This window comes from Neolamprologus brichardi, chromosome 9, assembly GCF_056152115.1.
Source record: "Neolamprologus brichardi isolate AB-2024 chromosome 9, ASM5615211v1, whole genome shotgun sequence".
NCBI lineage: Eukaryota > Metazoa > Chordata > Actinopteri > Cichliformes > Cichlidae > Neolamprologus > Neolamprologus brichardi.
The window spans coordinates 25,626,868-25,649,211 of NC_142112.1; the positions used below are offsets into that span (position 1 = coordinate 25,626,868).

Here is a 22,344-nt window from a genome sequence, read left to right on the forward strand (position 1 = left end):
TTGGTTGCTCTGGCGATGCGGAGGGCGGGGACTGGTAACCCGGTAACCACCGAAACACTGCTGATAGGATGGCATTGCGGAAGGTTTGGGTTTTAATTTCAGCTCCTTTTCACCCAGATTTGAGATATTATTTAAACAAGACATTGTAGTTTGCTAATCTGAAAATGTAGTTTTCTTCTACTTCTTTGGTCCTTAGACTTTGACAGACTACATTAGCTGAAGACTTGAAACTGGACACAGGAGCTGACAAAATTTCTCCTTTCTGTGGCTTTCTGTAGCTCCATACGGGATATATATATATATATATATATGTATATATATATATATATATATATATATATATATATATATATATGATGTCTATGTAATTTCTGGATTACCTAATAATCATTTCCTCCTGCATTTTGCTGTTATTGTAGACAGTATAGCGCACGGTGTATTAATTTTTGTTTATAGCTTTGTGCTCATCCTCACTGAGATAAATAATTCTGCATTCACTGCTTTTGCCCAGCTATGCATTTACTGAATGTAACTGCAGCAGTTCACATATTTTACAGAACTTAAAATCCAATGCAAGCAGCGAATTGGTAATCACCTCAGCTGCTTTCCAAGACCACATAATGCGAAGCCTGCTGCATCCAGATTTCTCACTTTCTGACCCTTTGCGGAGACACAGTAGAGGCAAACATCCCCAGGTGAGAGAAGGAGTGGAAGAAAGGGATCTGCAAAGGCGACATGAGCAAGAAGAGAGAGAATACGTGCTTGACCCTGCTCCACTGCCGTTAACTTTAGGTAGAACAAACAGTTGGGGATTTTAGGAAGACTAGGATATGAATTATAACTATTACTTCAAGTATTTTTTATTTTATTTTTTTATAGCTCAAAAGTTGGGTTTGGTGGCCTCCCCTAGAGAGAGACTGACAGAGGATGAATGGACCCGGGTCAAAGAAAGGTCCGTTCAGCAGGAGGAATCAGCTCAGCCCTGTGCAATATGCAGGGAGGAGTTCCAACTCCAGCCTCAGGTACTCCCCAACACAGTGGCTCCTCTTAATTCCCTGTGTGGGAGCTCTTTTTTCCCCCTTTTCTTCTTACTTTTTTTTTTTTTACTGTATTCTGTGTCTGGCCTTAGGGAAGCCTGTGTTTCCCTACAAACACACACACACAAACACACACACACACACATGGAAACACAAAGCATCCCCCTCGCCCCCTCCTTCTCCCCTGCAGTTCCTGTATGTTCTAATCTGTGTAGACAACTGTACAAATTTACCCATACTGCCTTGGAACTCAACTGTGACGTGATGATGTAGCAATCAGTGTGTTACTGTGAGGGTCATTCGGTCTTTTACACCTTTCCGATCCCCTTTTAAGATGCCAATCTCCTCAAGAATGCGGGACCAGAATAGACGGCTTCACAAAGAACAGTTGCCATAGATGCGCGTGTAAATATTAGTTTGACTCAGGGGGAGGAAAAAAAAAAAGTTAATTAGAGCCTGCTAACAAGGGAAAGTGACAAGAGGGAATCTTTGTTGATCTGGCATTTTCTTGAAAGCCTTCATATTGTAACGATTGCAATTGTGCTGCAAATCTTATGTTGCATTCCAGCGTTAATGTGACACTTGAAAATGCTTACGACAGCAGTTGTTGTGAATCGTTCGTGTTGATTGAAGCATTTGCTCCTCTCTGCAGCTGATAATGTTTTGATACTTACCGCGAATTGTTTGCAACATTGCAGGAATAAAATAGCAAGAGCTCTTCTGCTTCCCAAATGTTTTATTTCACTTCTATATTGTGTGTCTGATGGCAAAGTGCAGCCTGAAGCTTTAGAGCGTAGAGAGAGAGAGAGATGTGAAATCTCTCTCTCTCTCTGGTCTAATGGCTTGTCGAGCTCCTGGAAATTGTACACTGCAGGGGGGCCCTTTCACTGGTGATGGAGTGTGTTGGTCAGGCCAAAAACAATGGGAAATCAATACGCCTCCCCCCTTGCCCTCTAGAGACCTGAGTAAACTGGTTTGTGTGCCCAGCCCCATAGCTTCAGTACTCTACTTTCAGGCAATAAAGGAGTCCCTCTTACAGGTAGAAGAAGGCTATAGTCCAGGTCCCAGTTGGCCCACTGGGGGTCATGCTGACTCCTTCTATCCTCTTGATAAATAACAGTGAAAGGCAGATACAGGTGATCACATATGTGCTTGAATACACACAGATTTAGCATGGCTTAAATCTCTCAACCACACACTGTATGTGTTCATAATACAATCAAGCTTTCCTTAAAACCAACGTGCATTCAGCATCCTTCAGGCTGGAGACAAGTTAGCACCATATATTCAGTCCAACCGTGGAATCTGAGCTGAACATTTTAGGTCAAGAGCTTTGATCTTTTTTTTTTTTTTTGCATGTTTTCCTTACTGTTCTTTTCAGGTTTTGCTATCCTGCTCTCACGTTTTCCACCGAGCGTGTCTGCAGGCCTTTGAGAGGTTTTCTGGGCGGAAGCGCTGCCCGCTGTGCAGAAGGGAGCCATATGAAACACGTGTCATCAACGATGCAGCTCGCCTTTTCCGACATCGGTGTGCCACCAGGTAGGGGCGATAAGCTAGTAATATACAGTGGGGCAAAAAAGTATTTAGTCAGCCACCGATTGTGCAAGTTCCCCCACTTAAAATGATGACAGAGGTCAGTAATTTGCACCAGAGGTACACTTCAACTGTGAGAGACAGAATGTGAAAAAAAAATCCATGAATTCACATGGTAGGATTTGTAAAGAATTTATTGGTAAATCAGGGTGGAAAATAAGTATTTGGTCACCTCAAACAAGGAAAATCCCTGGCTCTCACAGACCTGTAACGTCTTCTGTAAGAAGCTTTTCTGTCCCCCACTCGTTACCTGTATGAATGGCACCTGTTTGACCTCATCATCTGTATAAAAGACACCTGTCCACAGCCTCAACCAGTCAGACTCCAAACTCCGCCATGGCCAAGACCAAAGAGCTTTCGAAGGACACCAGGAAAAGAATTGTAGACCTGCACCAGACTGGGAAGAGTGAATCTACAATAGGCAAGCAGCTTGGTGTGAAAAAATCAACTGTGGGAGCAATCATCAGAAAATGGAAGACATACAAGACCACTGATAATCTCCCTCGATCTGGGGCTCCACGCAAGATCTCATCCCGTGGGGTCAAAATGATCATGAGAACGGTGAGCAAAGATCCCAGAACCACACGGGGGGACCTGGTGAATGACCTGCAGAGAGCTGGGACCAAAGTAACAAAGGTCACCATCAGTAACACACTACAACGGCAGGGAATCAAATCCCGCAGTGCCAGACGTGTTCCGCTGCTGAAGCCAGTGCATGTCCAGGCCCGTCTGAAGTTTGCCAGAGAGCACATGGATGATACAGCAGAGGATTGGGAGAATGTCATGTGGTCAGATGAAACCAAAGTAGAACTTTTTGGTATAAACTCAACTCGTCGTGTTTGGAGGAAGAAGAATACTGAGTTGCATCCCAAGAACACCATATCTACTGTGAAGCATGGGGGTGGAAACATCATGCTATGGGGCTGTTTTTCTGCCAAGGGGACAGGACGACTGATCCGTGTTAAGGACAGAATGAATGGGGCCAAGTATCGTGAGATTTTGAGCCAAAACCTCCTTCCATCAGTGAGAACTTTGAAGATGAAACGAGGCTGGGTCTTCCAACATGACAATGATCCAAAACACACCGCCCGGGCAACAAAGGAGTGGCTCCGTAAGAAGCATTTGAAAGTCCTGGAGTGGCCTAGCCAGTCTCCAGACCTCAACCCCATAGAAAATCTGTGGCGGGAGTTGAAAGTCCGTGTTGCTCGGCGACAGCCCCAAAACATCACTGCTCTTGAGAAGATCTGCATGGAGGAATGGGCCAAAATACCAGCTACTGTGTGTGCAAACCTGGTAAAGACCTATAGTAAACGTTTGACCTCTGTTATTGCCAACAAAGGTTATGTTACAAAGTATTGAGTTGTATTTTTGTTATTGACCAAATACTTATTTTCCACCCTGATTTACGAATAAATTCTTTACAAATCCTACCATGTGAATTCATGGATTTTTTTTTCACATTCTGTCTCTCACAGTTGAAGTGTACCTCTGGTGCAAATTACTGACCTTTGTCATCATTTTAAGTGGGGGAACTTGCACAATCGGTGGCTGACTAAATACTTTTTTGCCCCACTGTATGTATGTATGTATGTATATATATATATATATATATATATATATATATATATATATATATATATATATATATATATATATATATATATATATATATATATCTCCAACACTCGCTGGAATTTGGATGTGTTGTTACATGGGTGTCTTGTCATGTGATGTATGTGTGCAGGATACAAACGTACTGGCGAGGTTACATGGCTCGTAAATGGTACAGCACTATCAAGAAAACCATCTGCCCAAAAGACAAAAGGCTGAAACGTCAGTTTTTCGAATCAAGGGTGAGATAAACACGGCAGGGATGACATCACAATGATCACAGCAAACAAACATAAGATCACAGCGCAGGGCGTCAAGCCTCCATTTTTTATTTCTTTCTTTCCACATTTAACTCAGACATTCTTTGACTGTGTAGCTGGTCAAATAACGGCCGCGATGACTATCACATCTTGAGGGTTCAGACGTGGGTTTCAGGGACTCGCTGACCCCAGTGCTAGCACACACACACGCACACATCTTCACCTGCTCTCACCCTCTTGAGCTCCTTTGATCTTTTGTGAATCATACACTGTTTGTCCACGAATGTGAAGAGAGTTTTGTGTTTTAGTCAAACAGTCTGGACATTCCTGGGTCAACACAACTGCACCAGGTCTCGTGTGTATGCTTGGGTTGCTTTTTCTTTATGTCTGGTGTGTGTATGTGTGTGTTCAGTCCTGTCACTGGGTAATATGGAAGAAGGGGAAGAGGAGAAGGAGGTGAACATGTCTTTGGATGCTTGATGCAGTTTGTGATATGTTGAAAGCTAAGGCGAACTTGATAAGAGGTCATTTTTACAAACCCCTGAGCACTGATCTCGTAATCTGTCAGGGAATGGGGTCGTTTGACTCTGAAGCTGTGTCGCTTTCATGACGGCTCTCAGGAAAAGGGAACATTGCCACCTAGTGAACCTCCCCCAGCTAAGGCCTTGAATGACCAAAGGCTAAACGGGTCACCATTTTTCTTTACCAAACATCTGTTTGCAGAGTAACCCCTCGTGAAAATTCATCCAGCGGCCATTGTTTGTAATAGATAAAGCTCCAACGCACGTATGTTTTTATGTCTCTATGGAGTGTTGCAATCATGCAAAGTGCTCCTTTCCTTCCAAGAGGCTGATTAAGCACAAGTGACAAATGCGTGAGGGCCACACTTACAATGTGTCGTAAGGGTCACAGTGTCCCACCCATCCCCCTGTCTGTCTCCATCTTCTCGCCTATAAAGCGTCCCTACAGCTGTCACATAAACAAAGACACAGCCTTTACTGAGCCAATTAACTCTGTTCTAACACATTAGACCACGTCCATGTGCACATTCTCAGGATGGAGTCAGCTGTATCAGCTACTCTACATTCAAGTTGTGTGATTCAGTGGTTGTGGGTGGTCATGAGATTGTCTCATATCTTTTGTCACACCGAGGATGATCTTCAAGAGCCGCGCACCGCAGCGCTGACAGGTCTGATTGACTTGATTTTCAAGAGGGAGACTTATTTGCTTAGCTGACTGTAATGCAAACAGGCGTGTTAGCGCTGAGCCGGGACCTGTATGAGTGGGAGAAACCTATTCTTTCGGTTTTTCCTTATGATAACACACGGCAATAAAGCATCTTTGTATCATGAAGCTACAGGTGTTCCCGAAGGTGTTCCTCAGAAAAAAACACTGACAACAACAGGCCAGTTTCAGAACTCTTATCAGCCTATCCAGATGTCCAGCTTTCAATTTTCGTCCTGTTTCGGAGGTCCGACCCTGAGTCAACACATTACCTCGAGACAGTTCCGACAACTACGTGGATTGCTGTGAGATAACGTAGCGTGCCCCCCTCCCCACTCTCTTGTCCGCATCGACTGTGGAGCGAGGCAAAGTTCATCAGAGGCTGAGCTGTTTGCATTGACTGTCGAAAAAAAAGTCCGCCAGCCACATAAAACCCTCCATCCAAATGCTTAACAGTTGTTTAATTAGTGATAAAAGCCTAGCTGTAAAGCAATTCTGATGTCACTGTGGCAGGCTAAGGGATAAGGTTTGTATTTGTGCACGTATGAAAGCAGGTGCTGGGCCAAACGCTCCTCTGCTGTTAACCCACTTACAAATTATTCTTACTTTTTGCGAGGTGCACAGACCAATAGTGTGACTGTCTTATGCGATTAAGTGAATCGCTGGAGGTTTAAGACTATTGATCAAACAAGACGAGATTTTAAACACATCACCCTGAGCTTGAGGAAGGTCTGATAAAAATGTCTGCAGAACATCAAATCGCTTGTAGCCTGCACGAAGACACGATAGTTGTTGAACTAGTTAAAATATTCAAATCAGAAGGCTTTAAATGAATGTACAGCCTCTTCATATTTTCATTGAGTATGTTTTAATTGTTGCCTAGCAACAGCTGCTGTAAATGGGAGAAGACAGATGAATTCTGTGTAGATAGACATCATAATAATAATTTAAAAAAGACTTTAAAATGGTCAATCTGACAATTGAATAGCTGACTAAATTATTCAGAGAGAGGATTGAAGACGCTGTATTTAAAGTCCACATCCCTCTTTGGAAAATGTTGCCCACACACCAAATAATATCCAAAATAGAAGAATTTGTGGGGCATGCGGGTAGGCTATGTTTTACTTGGTTTAAATGCTGCTTCTTCACAGTAGTATTCTTGTGAAGTGATACTGAATTTTTAAGTAGTTAAATTTAAAGTAGTTAAATCACACTGGACTCAGTCTGTGTTGTCTATGTATCGAAAAGGAAAGCTCAATTCCACCTGAATAGACAGAAAACCGACCATGACATGTGACATCTAGCTGAGAAAGATAAAGTCATGCTGGTTAAGCTGATCCAGAAATATGGCTTTGGAACAAATATCAAGAAATAAGAAGTTGCTTTAGAAAAGAGGAGTTTAGATTGAACAATTACTGTGCAATTGGTTTGTCTGAGTGTCTGCCCAGACGGTGTGTAGCAGTTTGCGTGTGCGTCTGGTGTATGAAGCAGAAAAAAGCGTAAGTGATATGTGTGTTTCCATGTTTCCCAGCACCCTCTTCCTTTTTTCTACTGGTTTCCATTAATTCTCCATGCTAGTGGGAGATGTGACTGTATCGATCTGGCTGTTTAACAACTGCACCCTGTCAGCGTGCCTCAGCCATTACAATGCACGCACACATACACACACAAACACAATTAGCCTTCGCCGAAAACACGACTCTATTGTGCGGCTGAATGAAAACGTTCGCATCCTTTGTGCCGCTAAAATGGTTTTTCTAATTAGTTGCAGGAGTTGAATGACAGCTTTGTCCGATACTGTCACACCGACACGGAGGCTTTTCTGAGTGATATCGACCGCTCGCTGTCATCAAGCAGACGAGTGTTCCAGCAGCTGGAGAGAAAGAGCGTCTCCGAATCTCAGGAGAACGACTGGGACCGAATAAAGAGCCAGGTCAGGGGGCGAGATACACTAGAAGCCGCTTGTATCATTAAACAAGGCTCCATAAAAATATCTAATCCGAGTCTGATTCTTCTTCCAGCCTTGCCTTTCCCTTGACAAGTCAATGCTTGCAAGGGGACCACAGCATCACAGCTGCAATACAGAAAGTACATATCTCTCAGAGGTGATCATTCATTTTTACCAAATGAATGTGAGTGAGTAGGCTAATAATCCTCTGTGTTTATCAAAAAACACGAGCAAGTCTGATGATGCACGGCAGGCTTTTCATCACCTGGCCTACTGCGGAGGAACTGAAAAGACATTAAGATTTGCTGTTCCTTAAGGCCCCATTGTTGGCTTTCATTGCAGTCAGTGCCATTTTTCCATAGAGGGAGTGGGGTGTGTGCAAAGAAGATGTCTGTTTTTTTTCTTTATCTGGTGTGAAAAGGTTGAGCACAAGGCAGGAGTGGCTCAGCCTTGACATGAAGCATCAAACGCTGAATGCGCTTTCAACACATGCCTTGCACCTTTTTCACGGGTACAAACTCTATAAACTGGCGTGCAGCTCGTTATGAAACATTAAACAGCGGGCGCATGCTAGCCCTTAAATACAGGAAGCTTGCCTTTGGTTAATCATTGGTGAATCCATGCATGTGATGCTTTGTTTTGTATAAGGATCGCTGATAAACGCGTTATTGCTTTGTGTGCAATCAAACCTGTCAGGTTCTGCCAACAGAACCTCAATGTCCTCTTATTGTGCAGGTACATATTAAGGCAAGTTCAAGAGAATTCATGTGATTTACTTCAAACTCTTACAGGTTATCCAGAGAGGTGTGTGGGACTGCCCCATTTGCCTGACTGCACTGAGCAACCTCAGCCTCCCGACAGTATCGGCGAGATCCAACTATCAACAGCGGAGACCAACCGTGCTCCTGTCCTGTTCCCACCTTTTCCACCAGCTCTGTCTTGAGGCCTTTGAGGCCTTCTCTGCAGATAGTAGACCTTTGTGTCCACTGTGCAGATCTGCGTACCACAAAAAACTTATCTAATAGGGTGGAGAAGGCAATCTGGATGAATCCATGTGGGTCGCTCAATATAAAATCAGAATTAGCTGTATAAAATACTAAAATAAAATAAGCATTTTTGCTGAAGCTGTGCAGAATTATGCTTTTGTACAATGAATATTCTCTGGGTTACAGCCTCTACATAGAGGTGGGTCACAAACTGAATAAAAAAACATTTTCAGTTTTGTTAGAAACCTCAACCAAATCAGTTTTTCTCTGGGAAACTTCTTGAATTTGTTCCAATTTTTTTTTTTTTTGAACCAGTATCACAATTTTGAGAGTTGCACAACTGCACCAATTTAACGTCTGTGACACAGGGTAGCAGAGTGGTAGCCTGGATGTTTTATCTGTTTTCTGATCACTTGGGAAAACTTCAACAGAATGTCAATATCCCTTTCCACCACATCACAAAGCTATTCGATTGAGATCTGGTAACTCTGGAGGACTACAGTGAATTTTTTTTTTATCATGTTCAAGAAACCAATTTGAGATGTTTTGAGCTTTGTGACATGATGTGTTATCCTGCTGGAAGCTCCCATCAGTAGATGGCCACACTGTGGTCACAAATGGACGGACATGGTCAGCAACAATACTCAGGTAGGCTGTGGTGTAACAGTCAGTAACAAGGGGCTCAAAGTGTAGCAAGAAAATATCTCTTGAACCACTACACAACCAGCAGCCTGTACTGTTGATGCAAGACAGCAGGGATCCTGACTCTATTATCTCCTAATTATTGCCTAAATTTGGTGAACCCTTGTGAATTGTAGCCTCAGTTCTTAGCTGACAGGAGTGGCATCCAGTATGGTCTTCTGCTGCTGTAAATATCTGCTTCGAGGTTCAAAATGTTGTGCATACAGATGCTCTTCTGCATACCTTATTTGTAATGAGTGTTTATTTCTTATCAGCTCGAAGCAGTCTGGCCATTCTCATCTGACCTCTGACATCAAAGCATTTTCACCCAAAGACCTGCTGCTTACAGGATGATTTCTTTTTAAAACCGTTCTCTGTAAACCCTAGAGATGGTTGTATGGGGAAAGTCAAAGCAGATCAGCGTTTTCTAAAATACTCAGGCCAGCCCATTAACAACCAACAACCAGTCAGTCACTTAAATCCCCTTCTTTCCACATTCTCATCCTTAGTTTGAACTAAGACCACCTTAACTAAGTCTACAAGCCTTAAAACAATACATTTCTGCAGTTCGATTGGCTGATATTTGTATTACTACGCACCTGTACCAAATGAAGTGACCAGCAAGTGTACATATTACACTGACTTTGACTTAAGATTGTGACACTTTGAGTGGGTGTAAAATTGCTTTGGCTGCAGTTTTAACAGAGCACAGACACGATTTTGAGCCCCGGAAATCTCATGAGGTTTTCACCTATAATTAAGATGTTATGAGGGATGAAAAAAAAAAATGACGGAATACATAAGGCAAATTGAAAAGTGTCCATATCAGACCCACCCTATTATAGTATGCAAGCAAAATCTCGCAAAGTTTCATTAAAATGCTACGGTTTATGTACAATAAATAAATAAAACCAGCTGATCCTGAGGGTTTCAGGTAGGGATAACCTAATCATCTATCACAGTTAAATATTAAATATGAAGCTGGAACCGGCAGGCCGTGATCTCGGCATAATCATGCAGGGTGAAGAAGTGAAGCAGACCAAAACCACAACTAAAAAAACTCTGCATCGCTCACGTTTACTTTGTGCATTAAAAAGAAACACGAGAGACGTTATTTACCAAACAGTAGCTAGCCCTTGTGTAGTTGTGCCACCGTGAGAGTTAACAGGCAACCAGCAGCTGTTGTTTGACAAGACATAATTATAGCGCGTAGCTCCCCATTAAACCACAAGCTATCTTTTCATTGCTTATTTATGGATTAAACAAGTGAGATATTATGTTGGTGAGCTTTATAGGTGCCATTTTTCTTTATATCTGAGGACGGAGCTAGGATGGCTTCCCAGTCTTATCCTGAGCAAAGCTAATAACATCCTGCCATCATACCCACAACACAAATATTACAATGGTGTCATTCTTCTGATCCAACACATCCACATTTTCACCTTTTATTATGGGAAGGAAAGAAACTGATTACTGGACAAGTAATAGGTAAACATTTAAGTCACAATTACCCAACGACCGCTGATGACCTGATTGCCACAGTGACAAATGAAAATAAGTTGAAGCATTTTCTTTTATTTGCAAACACACAAACATCGAAAAGAACAAAACATTACATTTAGCAAACTGAAGAATTGTTTTAAAAAAAATACATTCACAAAAAACATGTACCAAAATTACATGCAGGGATCGAGTGTCAGATGGAAAGAAATGAAAGGCTGCTCACTGACATTTCAGAGCTACTTTCAAGTTTTTTGACCCCTTGTTTGATTGTGATGCTTTATTAGGGGTGTGACACTTTCCTGCAGTGTGTAGCTGAGTGGATGGACGCACGGGTTTAACCCTTTCACCCAGATGAAGAATTATTATTAATTTTAATCTCTAATCCATCAGTGTCACCCTTTATTGACCTACCACATTAATTTGTGCCACAATGGTATTTTTCCACAGTATGCAGACATCAGCGTGCTTTTACTGGAAACAAATAAAATGACAAGAAACATACCAGGACATCTACCTCAAGTTTCTGCCACTACACAACTTGCACTCTTGATATGGCCTTGATCACAAATCAGACACATGGCTGTACTTTGGATTTGGGATGAAAAGCCGACATAGTCACCATTTACAAAACATTCTCAGGTCTGATTGGAGAAGTCTGTGTCAGTGAGTTTTTTCCTTAATTCCAGTTTTTGTAACAAAATCAAATTGCAGTCAGTTTTTGGTGCAAAAAATTCTCCTTCCCATTTCGATTGCATATACAAATTCAGCTTTTTTTCTCCTTCTTTTCATCACTCTATCACTTAAGCAACCATGAAAATACAAAGCACACACACACACACACAAACATCATCATGAGATCACTCTAATCTAACCTAGTCTCAATGGAGCTGATGTGACATAAACATTCATGGCAAAAAGAAATGGCTTCAGACTAGAAACTCTGGCATACAGGAGATCACAGTGGAACTGTCTACACGCTCACAATGCCCACGCACACACGCACGTGTGCACGGACAAAAACTCCACAGAACCTTAACATTAAGCCTGCGAGATGCTTTTTCGTATAAGGCATTTAAGGTGGTTCTGGAGACAAAGAACATCACAGTTCAGAAAATTATGCAGCAATACAACAACATGTAAAAGGGGCCTGAGTCACCTAGTCTTTCTCACAGCAACAAAGCTGGATGTTTTCTTACTCATGCATTCTGTGTGAAGACCTACAGATTTGCATTAGATGAAGCTGTTTATAAAAAAAATATATATATAGGTATATGTACAAGAAAATACAGAATGCTTAGTGATTCAGACCCTGGGTGCGAGCCCAATGTTTACATCCAAAAGAGGTATGAAACAATGAAATATGTACATGTGTATACAACATTTACAAAGAAACGTGACCATTTCTGTGCCCTGTATAAAAAAAAGTTTCTTTCCTTCTTTATTTATTTACTTATTTTTTATTTTGGGGTGTGGAATAAGCAATATTGCAGTGACATTTTCCTCCGATGTGCATAAAGGAATACAACCTCGTCCTTACTTTCAAACCTGCTCATTGGAAGCGAAGTGAAATAAAACTCCCACATAGTTTTCCATTTGTGGAGTCGCTCAAGTCAAATCTGGAGCACCCAAAAAAAAGTTCTTATCCTACTTCATACAAACTAATGACATCATCAATAAAGTTAAAGCGCACTTAGAGTAAAGCCAGATAAAATGACTGATGACAGTCCCGAGTGCTAAAAATTTGAGGCCCTTTTATTAAGAATGACAGTGCCTAATTCACAATATGTGAGCCGTATTGATGCTGTGCAGTTTTACATACCAGCCGTGATGAGTGGGAATAAATGACTCGTCCTCACGCTTCACAAAGCTCTTGGTTATTTTTCACATTTTTTGACAAACTGACACCTCATTACGCCTGTATCAGTTAACATTAGAACAACAACAGCAAAAACCCTCTACGATTAAAGACCCTTAACTGTGAGTGCACCCTGCCTCACTGTCACAGACACACTAACAATTAAAAAAAAACAAAAAAAAAAAAAAACTGTCTAATTGAATTGTGTAGGTGAAATTTATGTTAGTGAACACAGAGGTAAATGTAAGACTCTGGTTGCTTCTGTGTAGTGCGGTGGTGTAAAGGTTGTAAAAGAATGGGCAGAGGGAGGGAGAGAATGCCCCTGAAGCAAAAGATGGGTGGTTTGAAGTCACAGTCGTGGTTGAGGTCAACTTCAAGGTCACTGCAGTGATGCCAGTCTATTTCAATCCTCAGTCTCAGCCCTGGCCCTGTCCCAGCTTCCATCCGAGACGCAGAGGATGGAATGTCACGAAGCTAAATTGCTCTCAGCCTCCATTTGCAGCATCCGTCAGACACTGCCTGGGTTTATTAAGTTCCTTCCAATCCTTTTCACCTTTCAGCAGTCAGGCAGTACTGTCGAAATCTCCCTTTGGCTGCATTTACGTGTGTAGGTGTCTGTGCGTGTGTGTGTGTGCGCGTGTGTGTATGTGTGTGTTGATCTATCGTCCCTTTCACAGAGTTTTCTGATGCCCATTGGCCGAGAGCTTCCCAGATTCAGGGTCTGTGGGGCTGTTTGACAGTTGCAATTTATCCAGACCTGGGCAGTGGGAGATAAGGCAGAAAAATCTCATTAAAAAGCCTCAGACTTTCACTTAGACAGAAGTATTGATGTCCTTTTTCCTCCCTCGGTGCTTCTGTCTGGGATTTTCTAGCCCTATCCCACCCTGTGTATCAAACATGCAGGGCCCGTCACCACAAGCCTTGGGGACTAGTCTCATCTTCTGTCACATGTCAGTTCAGCGACACCCTGGACGTGTCGCTCTATCAGAGAGAAATAAACACCATTTCTTTCCAAAGCTACCAACTAGGTTGGATTTGTCAGCGTCTCAAAATTAGGATTAATTGAGCAGTCACATACTATTATCAGACAGACGTAGAACCAACATAGCTGTACTGAGGCACATGAAAGACTACGCACTGTCCTGTACTATATACTGAAAGCTGCTGGCTAGAAACTTTTAGGATATGTACAGTCCCTGTTGATGAATTTACCTAAAGCCTTCAGGAGCTCTTCCCGGACCGCTGAGGTGAATTTCCTCACGAGACAAAGTGTTGTCACAACTGCAAACAGCAGGTTGTACGAAAGGACGATGTAAAAGTTTCCCAGCCAATTAAATCTGCCAAAGTCTCCCAAAAGATCAAACCTGGTGATGCCTGTGAAGGACAGGGACAGAGACACACACACACGCGCGCGCGCACACACACACACATGTGCACACACAGACACACAGAATATAACTGGGTTACAAATGAGGTTGACATTCATTCAAAAATGTGCAATTTCTTACTCAGAACCGTGACCTTTAATAACTCTTCACACAAAGCTGTGATAACCAAGAGTCGAAATGTTTTCTCCTCAGCTGAATTCCACAAAATAAACAAAACCCTGAGAAAAATGAAGTTCATCTTTCCAAGGCTCCTTCTGACAAGACAAGTATTGTTCATAAGAAATCTTCCTAACAAAAGCACAAGGCTGCAGCAAACTTATGAGCCTCTTTGAAAATGTCATTCTCCCCAGGCCCATCTTTTTCAGAAAGTAAAAGGAAAAAAGAAAAAAGAAAAAAAAGGGGGCTTATATACAAAAACAATTTAATATGGATTACAGGAATAAATACATTTCTGACTCTCAAAAACTACTTGTAATAGCGTTGGTGCACTTTGGGTCCGAGACCAGCCCCCTGTGTTGTAAGGTGGTACAAAAACAACTACTTCAAGAACTCCACAGATTCACACCACTAGTCTTCACGCATGTTTCTGTTTCTGTTGACAAATCTTCACATTTCCAAGCAGATTTACGCCCAAATCTGAAATAAATAAATAAATAAACCAAACAAAAACTAACCTACATTAGGTATTTCCACCCTCTTCAATAACCTTTTGCGAAGACAGAGTGTGCCTACTGAAATCTCAAACACTATGCACAATTCACATTTGTCCAATCTCCCCTGTAAGGTCAACTCGTGAACCTCTAGACCACTTTTAGCACTGCTGCCACACTGCTGTGAATATGTCATCATGACCTTTGTGCATTGTTCGTCTTCAATTTGTCTGTATCGACGGCCACATTAACACAGTTTACGTTAATGAACTGATATTTCAGCTGTGTTTTACCATTTTGCCACACTGACGGGAATCCAGTGTCCAGTGCAGAGGTATAGTGGTCAGATCACAACTTCAGGGAGTGATCTTAAAATCGACCACGCTAAAAGCAATCCAGAGTTACACACGAGACGGCCTTGAAGGGAGGTCATTCAAATGTACAGCGTGTAAGAATTCTCATTTGGTTTGGACTAAAGCAATTTCACTCAGGCTTGGGTAAACATCCACTGACCCACTGCATGGCAGAGTTGCTGCTTATTTTTTATCACTTGGCTGCATCTTGGTTAATGTGAGCACAATTCTCTGAGGAACATAAAAGGATGGCGAGCTAATTATAGCAGCAAAGGTGGCTTGCAGGTGGACTTCATCTCTCCTTCAGACAAAGACAAAGGAGCTCCCTCTTAGCTCTACACTGCCAGACCAATTTCAAACCATCTGTCACAGCTGATCACATGCAGCTTGGAAAGCCATCAACACCCTTTTGTTTTCCTGCTTATCCATCCATGCGTTCATGCACTCTAGCTGCGCCATCCCACAGAGTACTGTGGGGAGATAATTAAGCTTTCAATAACCTGTGTGTACAGATCTGTTTAATGTTATTAAATCATCTTCTCCTATGTTAATTTTGCATGCAACATTGATGAAGGAAATTACTGCATCAATATTTAAAGTCCAAGTACCATAACGGTATCCTGTCCTGCTATCTGTAAGCAGAAATCACATTGACATGCATCAGACTGAGGAAGCCCCAGATCCCTGGATATTCAACTTCTCCTGTAACATCTTCACAACCTCTGTCATCAATTAGATTGGGCAATCGATTCAGCGTCTGGAGAGATGTATTTACAGCCGCAGTAAGCGGTTTGGCAAGCATCAAGGACCTTTAACAAAATTGCTTGAGAAAAGATGGGGAAAGCGATGATGGAGACCCCAGTCAATACAGCTAGCCACCGTGGTCGGGCTAAATTCATTTCTAATGCCAAAGGTTTTAAACTTGGGTTAGTAATGTGAGAAAATCTAATTGAGGGTTTAAAAAAAAAAAACATTTCAGTCTCTGAAATGTCGGTAGGAAGACGGAGACATTATCATGCTGCTGTTCAGAGCCGTCAGGACGTTACACTGCGTTTCCATCTTCACTCTGACCCTGCCTCAACTCAGCAGAGACCAACATGTCATGCAGAATTTGTCAAAGTTTTAAATATGAATTGGTGCAAAGTAAAACCAAGCCATAACGTCTGGTGATATTACCATTAATCAAGCTGGATTTGATGGTGATGCAGCTTAAAGTGCACGGAGAGAGACATTAAAGTTCACCCAAACATGTGTAACCTGCAGAGGTGGGAGGGGAGGGTGGAGCTGGTTGTGATGTGCATTTGGTGTAACTAAACATTTGTTACTACACTATTAAACATGCTGCGTGCTCTAGCACAATTCCCTTATCTCTTACACAGTGCATATTTACCACCCACTGACATAAAAACGCCTCACGTCAACACACGAAACCCTTTCTTGTCTCTTAACATCTCACCTCGTCACACTCAACTCTTTGCACGTTTTTTTTTTTTATCTTGTGCTGAGCAGCCTTTTCTCTTCAACTCTGTCTCATGCATTTATTCCTTTTCATCCATTCAGTGTCACAAAGCAGAACCTGTTGATATTTTGTAAAGCTCCCAGTGAGTCACTGTATGCTCACTCCATCCTATTTTCCCACTCTGTTGCTCTCACACATACTTGCACACGCAAGCACACACACATACAAACATTTGCACATGCGCACACACACACAAAAGTAGTGCTATTTAAACAGCTGTGCTCTGCACTCTGCATGTTTATTAGTGCCATTGTGATGGTGCTACTCCTGTCATTTTTATTCTGCCTGCACTCTTTTCTAACATCACCATGACAGACTGTAGGAGAATTCAACTCCTGTGACCTGGTGTTGGTGGTAACAATGAAAATTGTTGTGGGAGAGGAAGATTTAATCTTTCTTCTTGTTTGTGCCAAGGACACAATGACAGCTCTGATAAGTCTGTAACCTACATTTCAATCATTCAGTCGTAACACAGCAAAAATACCAGCTTCTGTAAAGCTCACTAATGAGCATGCTGTATCTTGTTTCTTTCATTAACAAAGTCTGTTTTTGGTTTTTGGGCAGGAATATTTCTTGTCTGTTCTGCAGGTTCAGATTATAAAAGGAGATACAGTATGCTGGTCTCAGCCAGGATAACCCTGAAAGAGAGGTTTTGATCTCTTTCAGGTTTTCCTTGATAAACAAGCAGTTGGAACTTTTGCATTTTTCATTTGGCAGTGAGAGTGGACATGCTTATAATGAGGACAAGCCATAGACCAAAGGTAGTCTGGGAACCCATCAGCTTGCCAATAACTTTGTTCTTTACACACCAGAAGCACCAACTGGAATAGAGGATAACTGATACCATGACCGAACCCTGTTCTGTCCACCAGAATGGATCTGGATAATTAAAAAAAAAACAAAAAAAACCAGAAAACTGATCTGTACTGATCTGTAAATGATAGCTGTTTATAGAGATTACACCAATGGGCCTTACTGTCGACCGCTTTCTTTTTTAGACCATTATCCTTTCTTTGAATGCAGAGTTTCTTTTTTTCCCCTTCCAATCTGTATTTCTATCAGTGCAGTTTACTCTGTCTCTGGTGCTACCTTTTCTGCCCTCTTCAAATCTGGAAAACCAATTGCTGCTGGTTGCACATTGCAAAAAGGTTGGCCTGTTCACAATACTTAAAACTTGTGAACTTATAAATCAAGTTGGATTTTCCCCGCCTTGCATGTCCTCCCAAATTCCAGCTTTGAATCACAAAAACTGTAGTGTTGGTTGGTGGATTCTCACTTCTTTCAGACAGAGCAAGGCTAGCCGTTTTGTCCCTTTAACCCTCGATTATACTTTCCACATCCAGGAGTCCGCTTTGGTCCGCTCAGGTCAGAGTGGCAAATTTCAGCAGACAGTGAGCACAAGGGTCCATGCAGATATCCATGTGTCACCACAAACATTGGTCAAGGGAGAATTTATATTACAATGCATCAACTACACATGCACCCTAGGTAGTGGACTTCAAGTACAACAGGAAGAACTACCCAGCTGTCAGTGTCCACAATGGACAATAATCAGGGACTTACATTTTCAAGCTATCAAACTAACAAGCTACAGCTTCATATTTAGTGGGTGGACTTGATCACCCACTATCAATGTTTTCATCTAACTCTAAAAAATGTCCTTTCTTTTTGAAAGTTGTCAAACTGCTGCTATTTAATCATTTAATGTGTCTACAAAAAATTGTCTCTGAATGAAAAAAGAAAAAGCAAGCTGCACTCACTCTCCTTACCGCAGGCAAAAGAAAATACAAAAACACTCACATGAAAAAGCATACTCACCTAGTGTTCTGGACATCACTGGCAAGGCTGAGCTCAGCACCAGGATGGAGACACAGCAACCAATGATCTGCAAATAAGACCAAATAATCAAACCCCTGATTTTAGAGCCCTCAACAAATTACATTCAATTTATAGCGAGTGTGAAGCAGAAAAAGCACCCATTGCACCAGCAGTTTTAGCCGTGATGTGCCCACACACATACACGCCACTTGATGATAAATTGGTTCCACATATTATACAATTAGTACCTCTGAAGATGCTCATTATGAGGTTCCCTCTATTGTCCTTTCAAGTCCTTTCACTGAAGCAACATGCTAGTTAACAAGCCTCACCACTCCCAAACTCATTACCAAGTGAATAGTTGCCACCCAGCCCCCTTCTCCCCCTAAGAAAAAAAAAGGAAAAAAACCTCACTCTCCCTCTGATGTACAAGAAAAGAGCTTGCACTTTGCTGGTGTTTACGCAACTTACAAACAAATATTGAACAGATCAACTAAGGCCATTGAAGGGCCCGGAGGAAAACATTAGTGAGCAGCAGGGACAGAGAAGACAGGAAGGCAAGAGCAATGAAGACAGAAAAAAAAGACAGGAGAAATAGATGAAACACAGGAGGGGGCAAACACATCAGCACCTTAGGAGCAATTTCAGCACCCTTGCCCCCACTTCACCCCACTCCCTGCCTTTCTATCCCATCTTTACCGTTGTCATGGTTGTGTCATCCTTCCTGGGAGTGAGTCCCTCAAAGACACGCAGACTGTAGAAGCCAACGACAGAAGACACCATCAAGTAGCTGTTCAGCAAATCAATCAAGGAGCAAAAACACCATGCTGCAAGTAGAAAGCAGCTTTTCTTTGAGTCAACTTTTTATGTGTCAAGGCTCAACCTTTTCAGGTATCATAAAGGGTGATGAAACAACGCAACATGTTTTCCGGAAGGTGTTCAGCTCAACTATGTCCTGGGTAAACAAAGCTGCCTTGGCAATGTTGCTCTTGGCCATGGAGCATGTTACTCAGGCCACAGACAAAGGGGAGGTCACTGAAAGGATACAATATGAGGACAATCTCCAGCACTGCCTGGGCCACACCAAATGTGGACAAAGAGGTGTTCCCAATGGCTCGATCCTAGAAGAGAGAGACAAATAGGAAAACAGGGATATTAAACATCCTACACTACCCTTCAGACTAAAACAGATCACAAAAATGACAACACTTGGTGTTGTGTACGACTGCAGACATGAGCAATTACAGAAGACCTGCAAAGTAAGTACGTGGCGCACGAAGAATTTCCCTACTTGAGAAAGACAGAATCAAATTGGCTAAGTAATGAATGGAACAAGATGAAAGAGGCTCTTCGCAAATCACTGTCGACCATACAATATGTGAACAGGTGTTCAAACAAAAACGGCACATTGCTTACGGTAAGAAGAGTGTACAGGCTGAAAGCATGCCAAAAACATAAAAACAACTAAACAAATCCTTTAGCAAATACACTACGCGAACCCCCTCACCCATCCTCACCCCCTCCAACCCCTAAGGCCTTTTGAAAGTGGAGCAGGAAAAAGACATACATCCACATACACAGCACATACCAAGCATCTGAGTTGTCAAATGCCAAATATTTGCTTTTTTCAGACTTGGCACCCAAGACGATCCTCCAGAGGATTTGTACATTGAATGGGGGTATCTACAGTACTTCACACAAAGTTACCTAAAACTCCCCTAAAAGTGTTTGCTGCAAATTCAGATTCTTGCTGATACAATAAACATATCTTAAGAGAGCTGTGCAGCACTAATCCAGTCATTTTATTTATTTTTTTACTCTAAATCATAGAGTACTGCATGTACAGTTAGAGTACAGAAGTGCAAGGCAAATGTGCTGTTACTCGTCATGCAATATGCACCTACAGCATATTAAACTGCACAGCATATATTTGGTGTGCTGCCGTGGTTTCATTTTGAGATTTGCATTTGTATTCTTTTTCCCTTTCCCACTTTAAGTGTCTTTATCTTGATTTGTTTTGTAAAACGGGCTGCAGGGGAAAAAAGGAAAGCCTGGCAGGTTGTTTCATGCCTTTTTATGCAACTGTCATCCCTGGGAGCTTACTGCAGAGCCATGGTGCAGTGCCCTCTCTCTCTTACACAGAGAATTAGCAGCATTAGCAGACAGAATCTGATGTCATTTATTAATGGAGGGAGGGCAGGCATGCATTAAGATGGCGTGTGCACTCGCAATAAGCATGCACGTGCGTATACAGGACACCTAGCTTCTGCCGTGCACCTCTTTTCCATTCGTCTTTACATTCCGGTAGCAGAAAGAGTGACGGATCGTGTGTTACTGTGTGTGAAAGAGAGGGATAGGGGTCCATAGAGGGAAGGGTCTATGTTCCAGTCAACTCACACTGCACATTAAGACTGCATATTGAGGCAGTCAATGCCATACATACATCTATACTTCACATTCTTACTTTGTACTAAGTTTTTTTTTTTTTAATTTTTTAATTGTATCATGTACCCTATGATTAACATATTTCAAGGCAGTCCCGTGAAATATTCTCATATTTTTCATCTTTCGTATAGCCAAAGCCATGTCCTACTCATGTATCCAGCTGCCAACAACCTAATTCCAACCTATAAAAAATCTAAACAAGTGGGAGAAGAAACTGTTCAGATCTCTGAAGTTGCTTGTGCCCATGTAACAACCTTGAAACAGCAACTGTCTTTCAAAGTTTACTTTTACAGTCATACTCATTTAATTTTATTTATTTACATGTTGCCAAATTTAATAACAGTTGCCTTATAGCACTTTAAATTGTAAGGTAAAGACACTACAGTAATTTAAAGAAATCCTGCCTCCACCCACCCACCCCACTAAGCGACAGACATTTGTAATCCATACATTTCACCGAACTATGAGAGGCTGCCGTCATTTAATCTTACAGAATTTCTGAAATCTAAATATACATATAATAAGCAACAACCAAAGACTTAATATTCACATACATTTCCAGATTTTTAGATAATCTTAAAGCCTGTTATAAAGTGAAAAGGGTGTCTGGAGATGGGAGGTGAAGTTGTTAAATACATGCAAGGATAAATTCAATTCAATTCAATTCAATTTTATTTATATAGCGCCATTTACAAAACGTAAGACGCCTTTTGTATGGCCTGCTTTAACAACGTGCTAACCTTATTTACAATCAATATTGTATGGATGTAATAATGATGCTAAAGATACAGAGGGCTGTTAAAAAATAAAAAGAAAGTTTATCCAGGTCAGTTTACTAAAAGTGAGTGATAGTGTCAGCTGAACACAAAAAACTCCTACGGTTCTGTCACTCTAATGGGAATAGTTTTTTTATTCTGACATGTTTACATATAGTGTGGACGCCAAATGCGTTTGTATGTTCTCTCTGTGCCTATGTGGACTCTCTCCAGGTACTCTGTCTTCCTCCCACAGTCCAAACACATGTATGTTGGGCTAACTGATAATTCTAAACTGGCTGCAGGTATTCATGTAAGCGTGAACTGTTGTCTATCTCTACGTAGTCGCACCGCGACAGACTGGTGACTAGTTTTGGGTGTATTCTGCCTTTTGCCCCACAACAGCTGGGACTAGCATGACCCGGATCTGGACAGGCAGAAGATGGGTGGACAGATGCAAGCCTTTGTGCATTTGGACAAGGGCAACTTTAGTTGGGTGAAAATTACTGTCCAGCCACAGTAATTGCCTGTTTTGCAAAATAGAGTGTCAAGTGCAGTGGCCACCAAAAAGAAGGGCCTGTAGTAACAGTTTTATTGGTGTCTCTAAGTGCTTGTTCATAAAGCTGTAAATCCCTCTGTCCTATGACAGAGACAGTGCCAACTTCTCATCTATAGCCACCTGCATTTCCTCTCTGCTCGTCATCCTTTTCTTTCCCTA

The 22,344-nt window shown here is 41.8% G+C and overlaps 2 protein-coding genes across 2 annotated transcripts in view; one reads left to right on the forward strand and one right to left on the reverse strand.

Annotated features, from left to right (window-relative positions):
- The first annotated feature begins 46 nt into the window (after positions 1 to 46).
- Positions 47 to 8,797, forward strand: rnf32 (ring finger protein 32). The gene is made up of 7 exons (XM_006795160.3): positions 47 to 83; positions 558 to 792; positions 880 to 1,022; positions 2,419 to 2,576; positions 4,375 to 4,483; positions 7,491 to 7,658; positions 8,465 to 8,797. The coding sequence occupies exons 1-7, from the start codon at positions 69 to 71 to the stop codon at positions 8,693 to 8,695; spliced, it is 1,059 nt and encodes a 352-aa protein (XP_006795223.3). The 5' UTR covers positions 47 to 68; the 3' UTR covers positions 8,696 to 8,797.
- Positions 8,798 to 10,895: 2,098 nt separating this feature from the next.
- Positions 10,896 to 22,344, reverse strand: part of lmbr1 (limb development membrane protein 1) — a 39,477-nt gene continuing 28,028 nt past the window's right edge. Inside the window, exons 13-17 of the mRNA XM_006795059.3 lie at positions 19,474 to 19,547; positions 19,126 to 19,216; positions 18,427 to 18,493; positions 13,911 to 14,072; positions 10,896 to 13,455 (exon numbers count right to left, since the gene is read on the reverse strand). Coding sequence (XP_006795122.1) covers positions 13,370 to 13,455; positions 13,911 to 14,072; positions 18,427 to 18,493; positions 19,126 to 19,216; positions 19,474 to 19,547 — 480 coding nt within the window. The 3' untranslated portion in view covers positions 10,896 to 13,369. The remainder of the gene's footprint in view (positions 13,456 to 13,910; positions 14,073 to 18,426; positions 18,494 to 19,125; positions 19,217 to 19,473; positions 19,548 to 22,344) is intronic.

Coding starts and splice junctions, on each gene's coding strand:
- rnf32 (XM_006795160.3), top strand. Junction 793..879: donor TCCACTGCCGTTAACTTTAG/GTAGAACAAACA, acceptor ATTTTTTTATAG/CTCAAAAGTTGGGTTTGGTG. Junction 2,577..4,374: donor CGACATCGGTGTGCCACCAG/GTAGGGGCGATA, acceptor GTATGTGTGCAG/GATACAAACGTACTGGCGAG.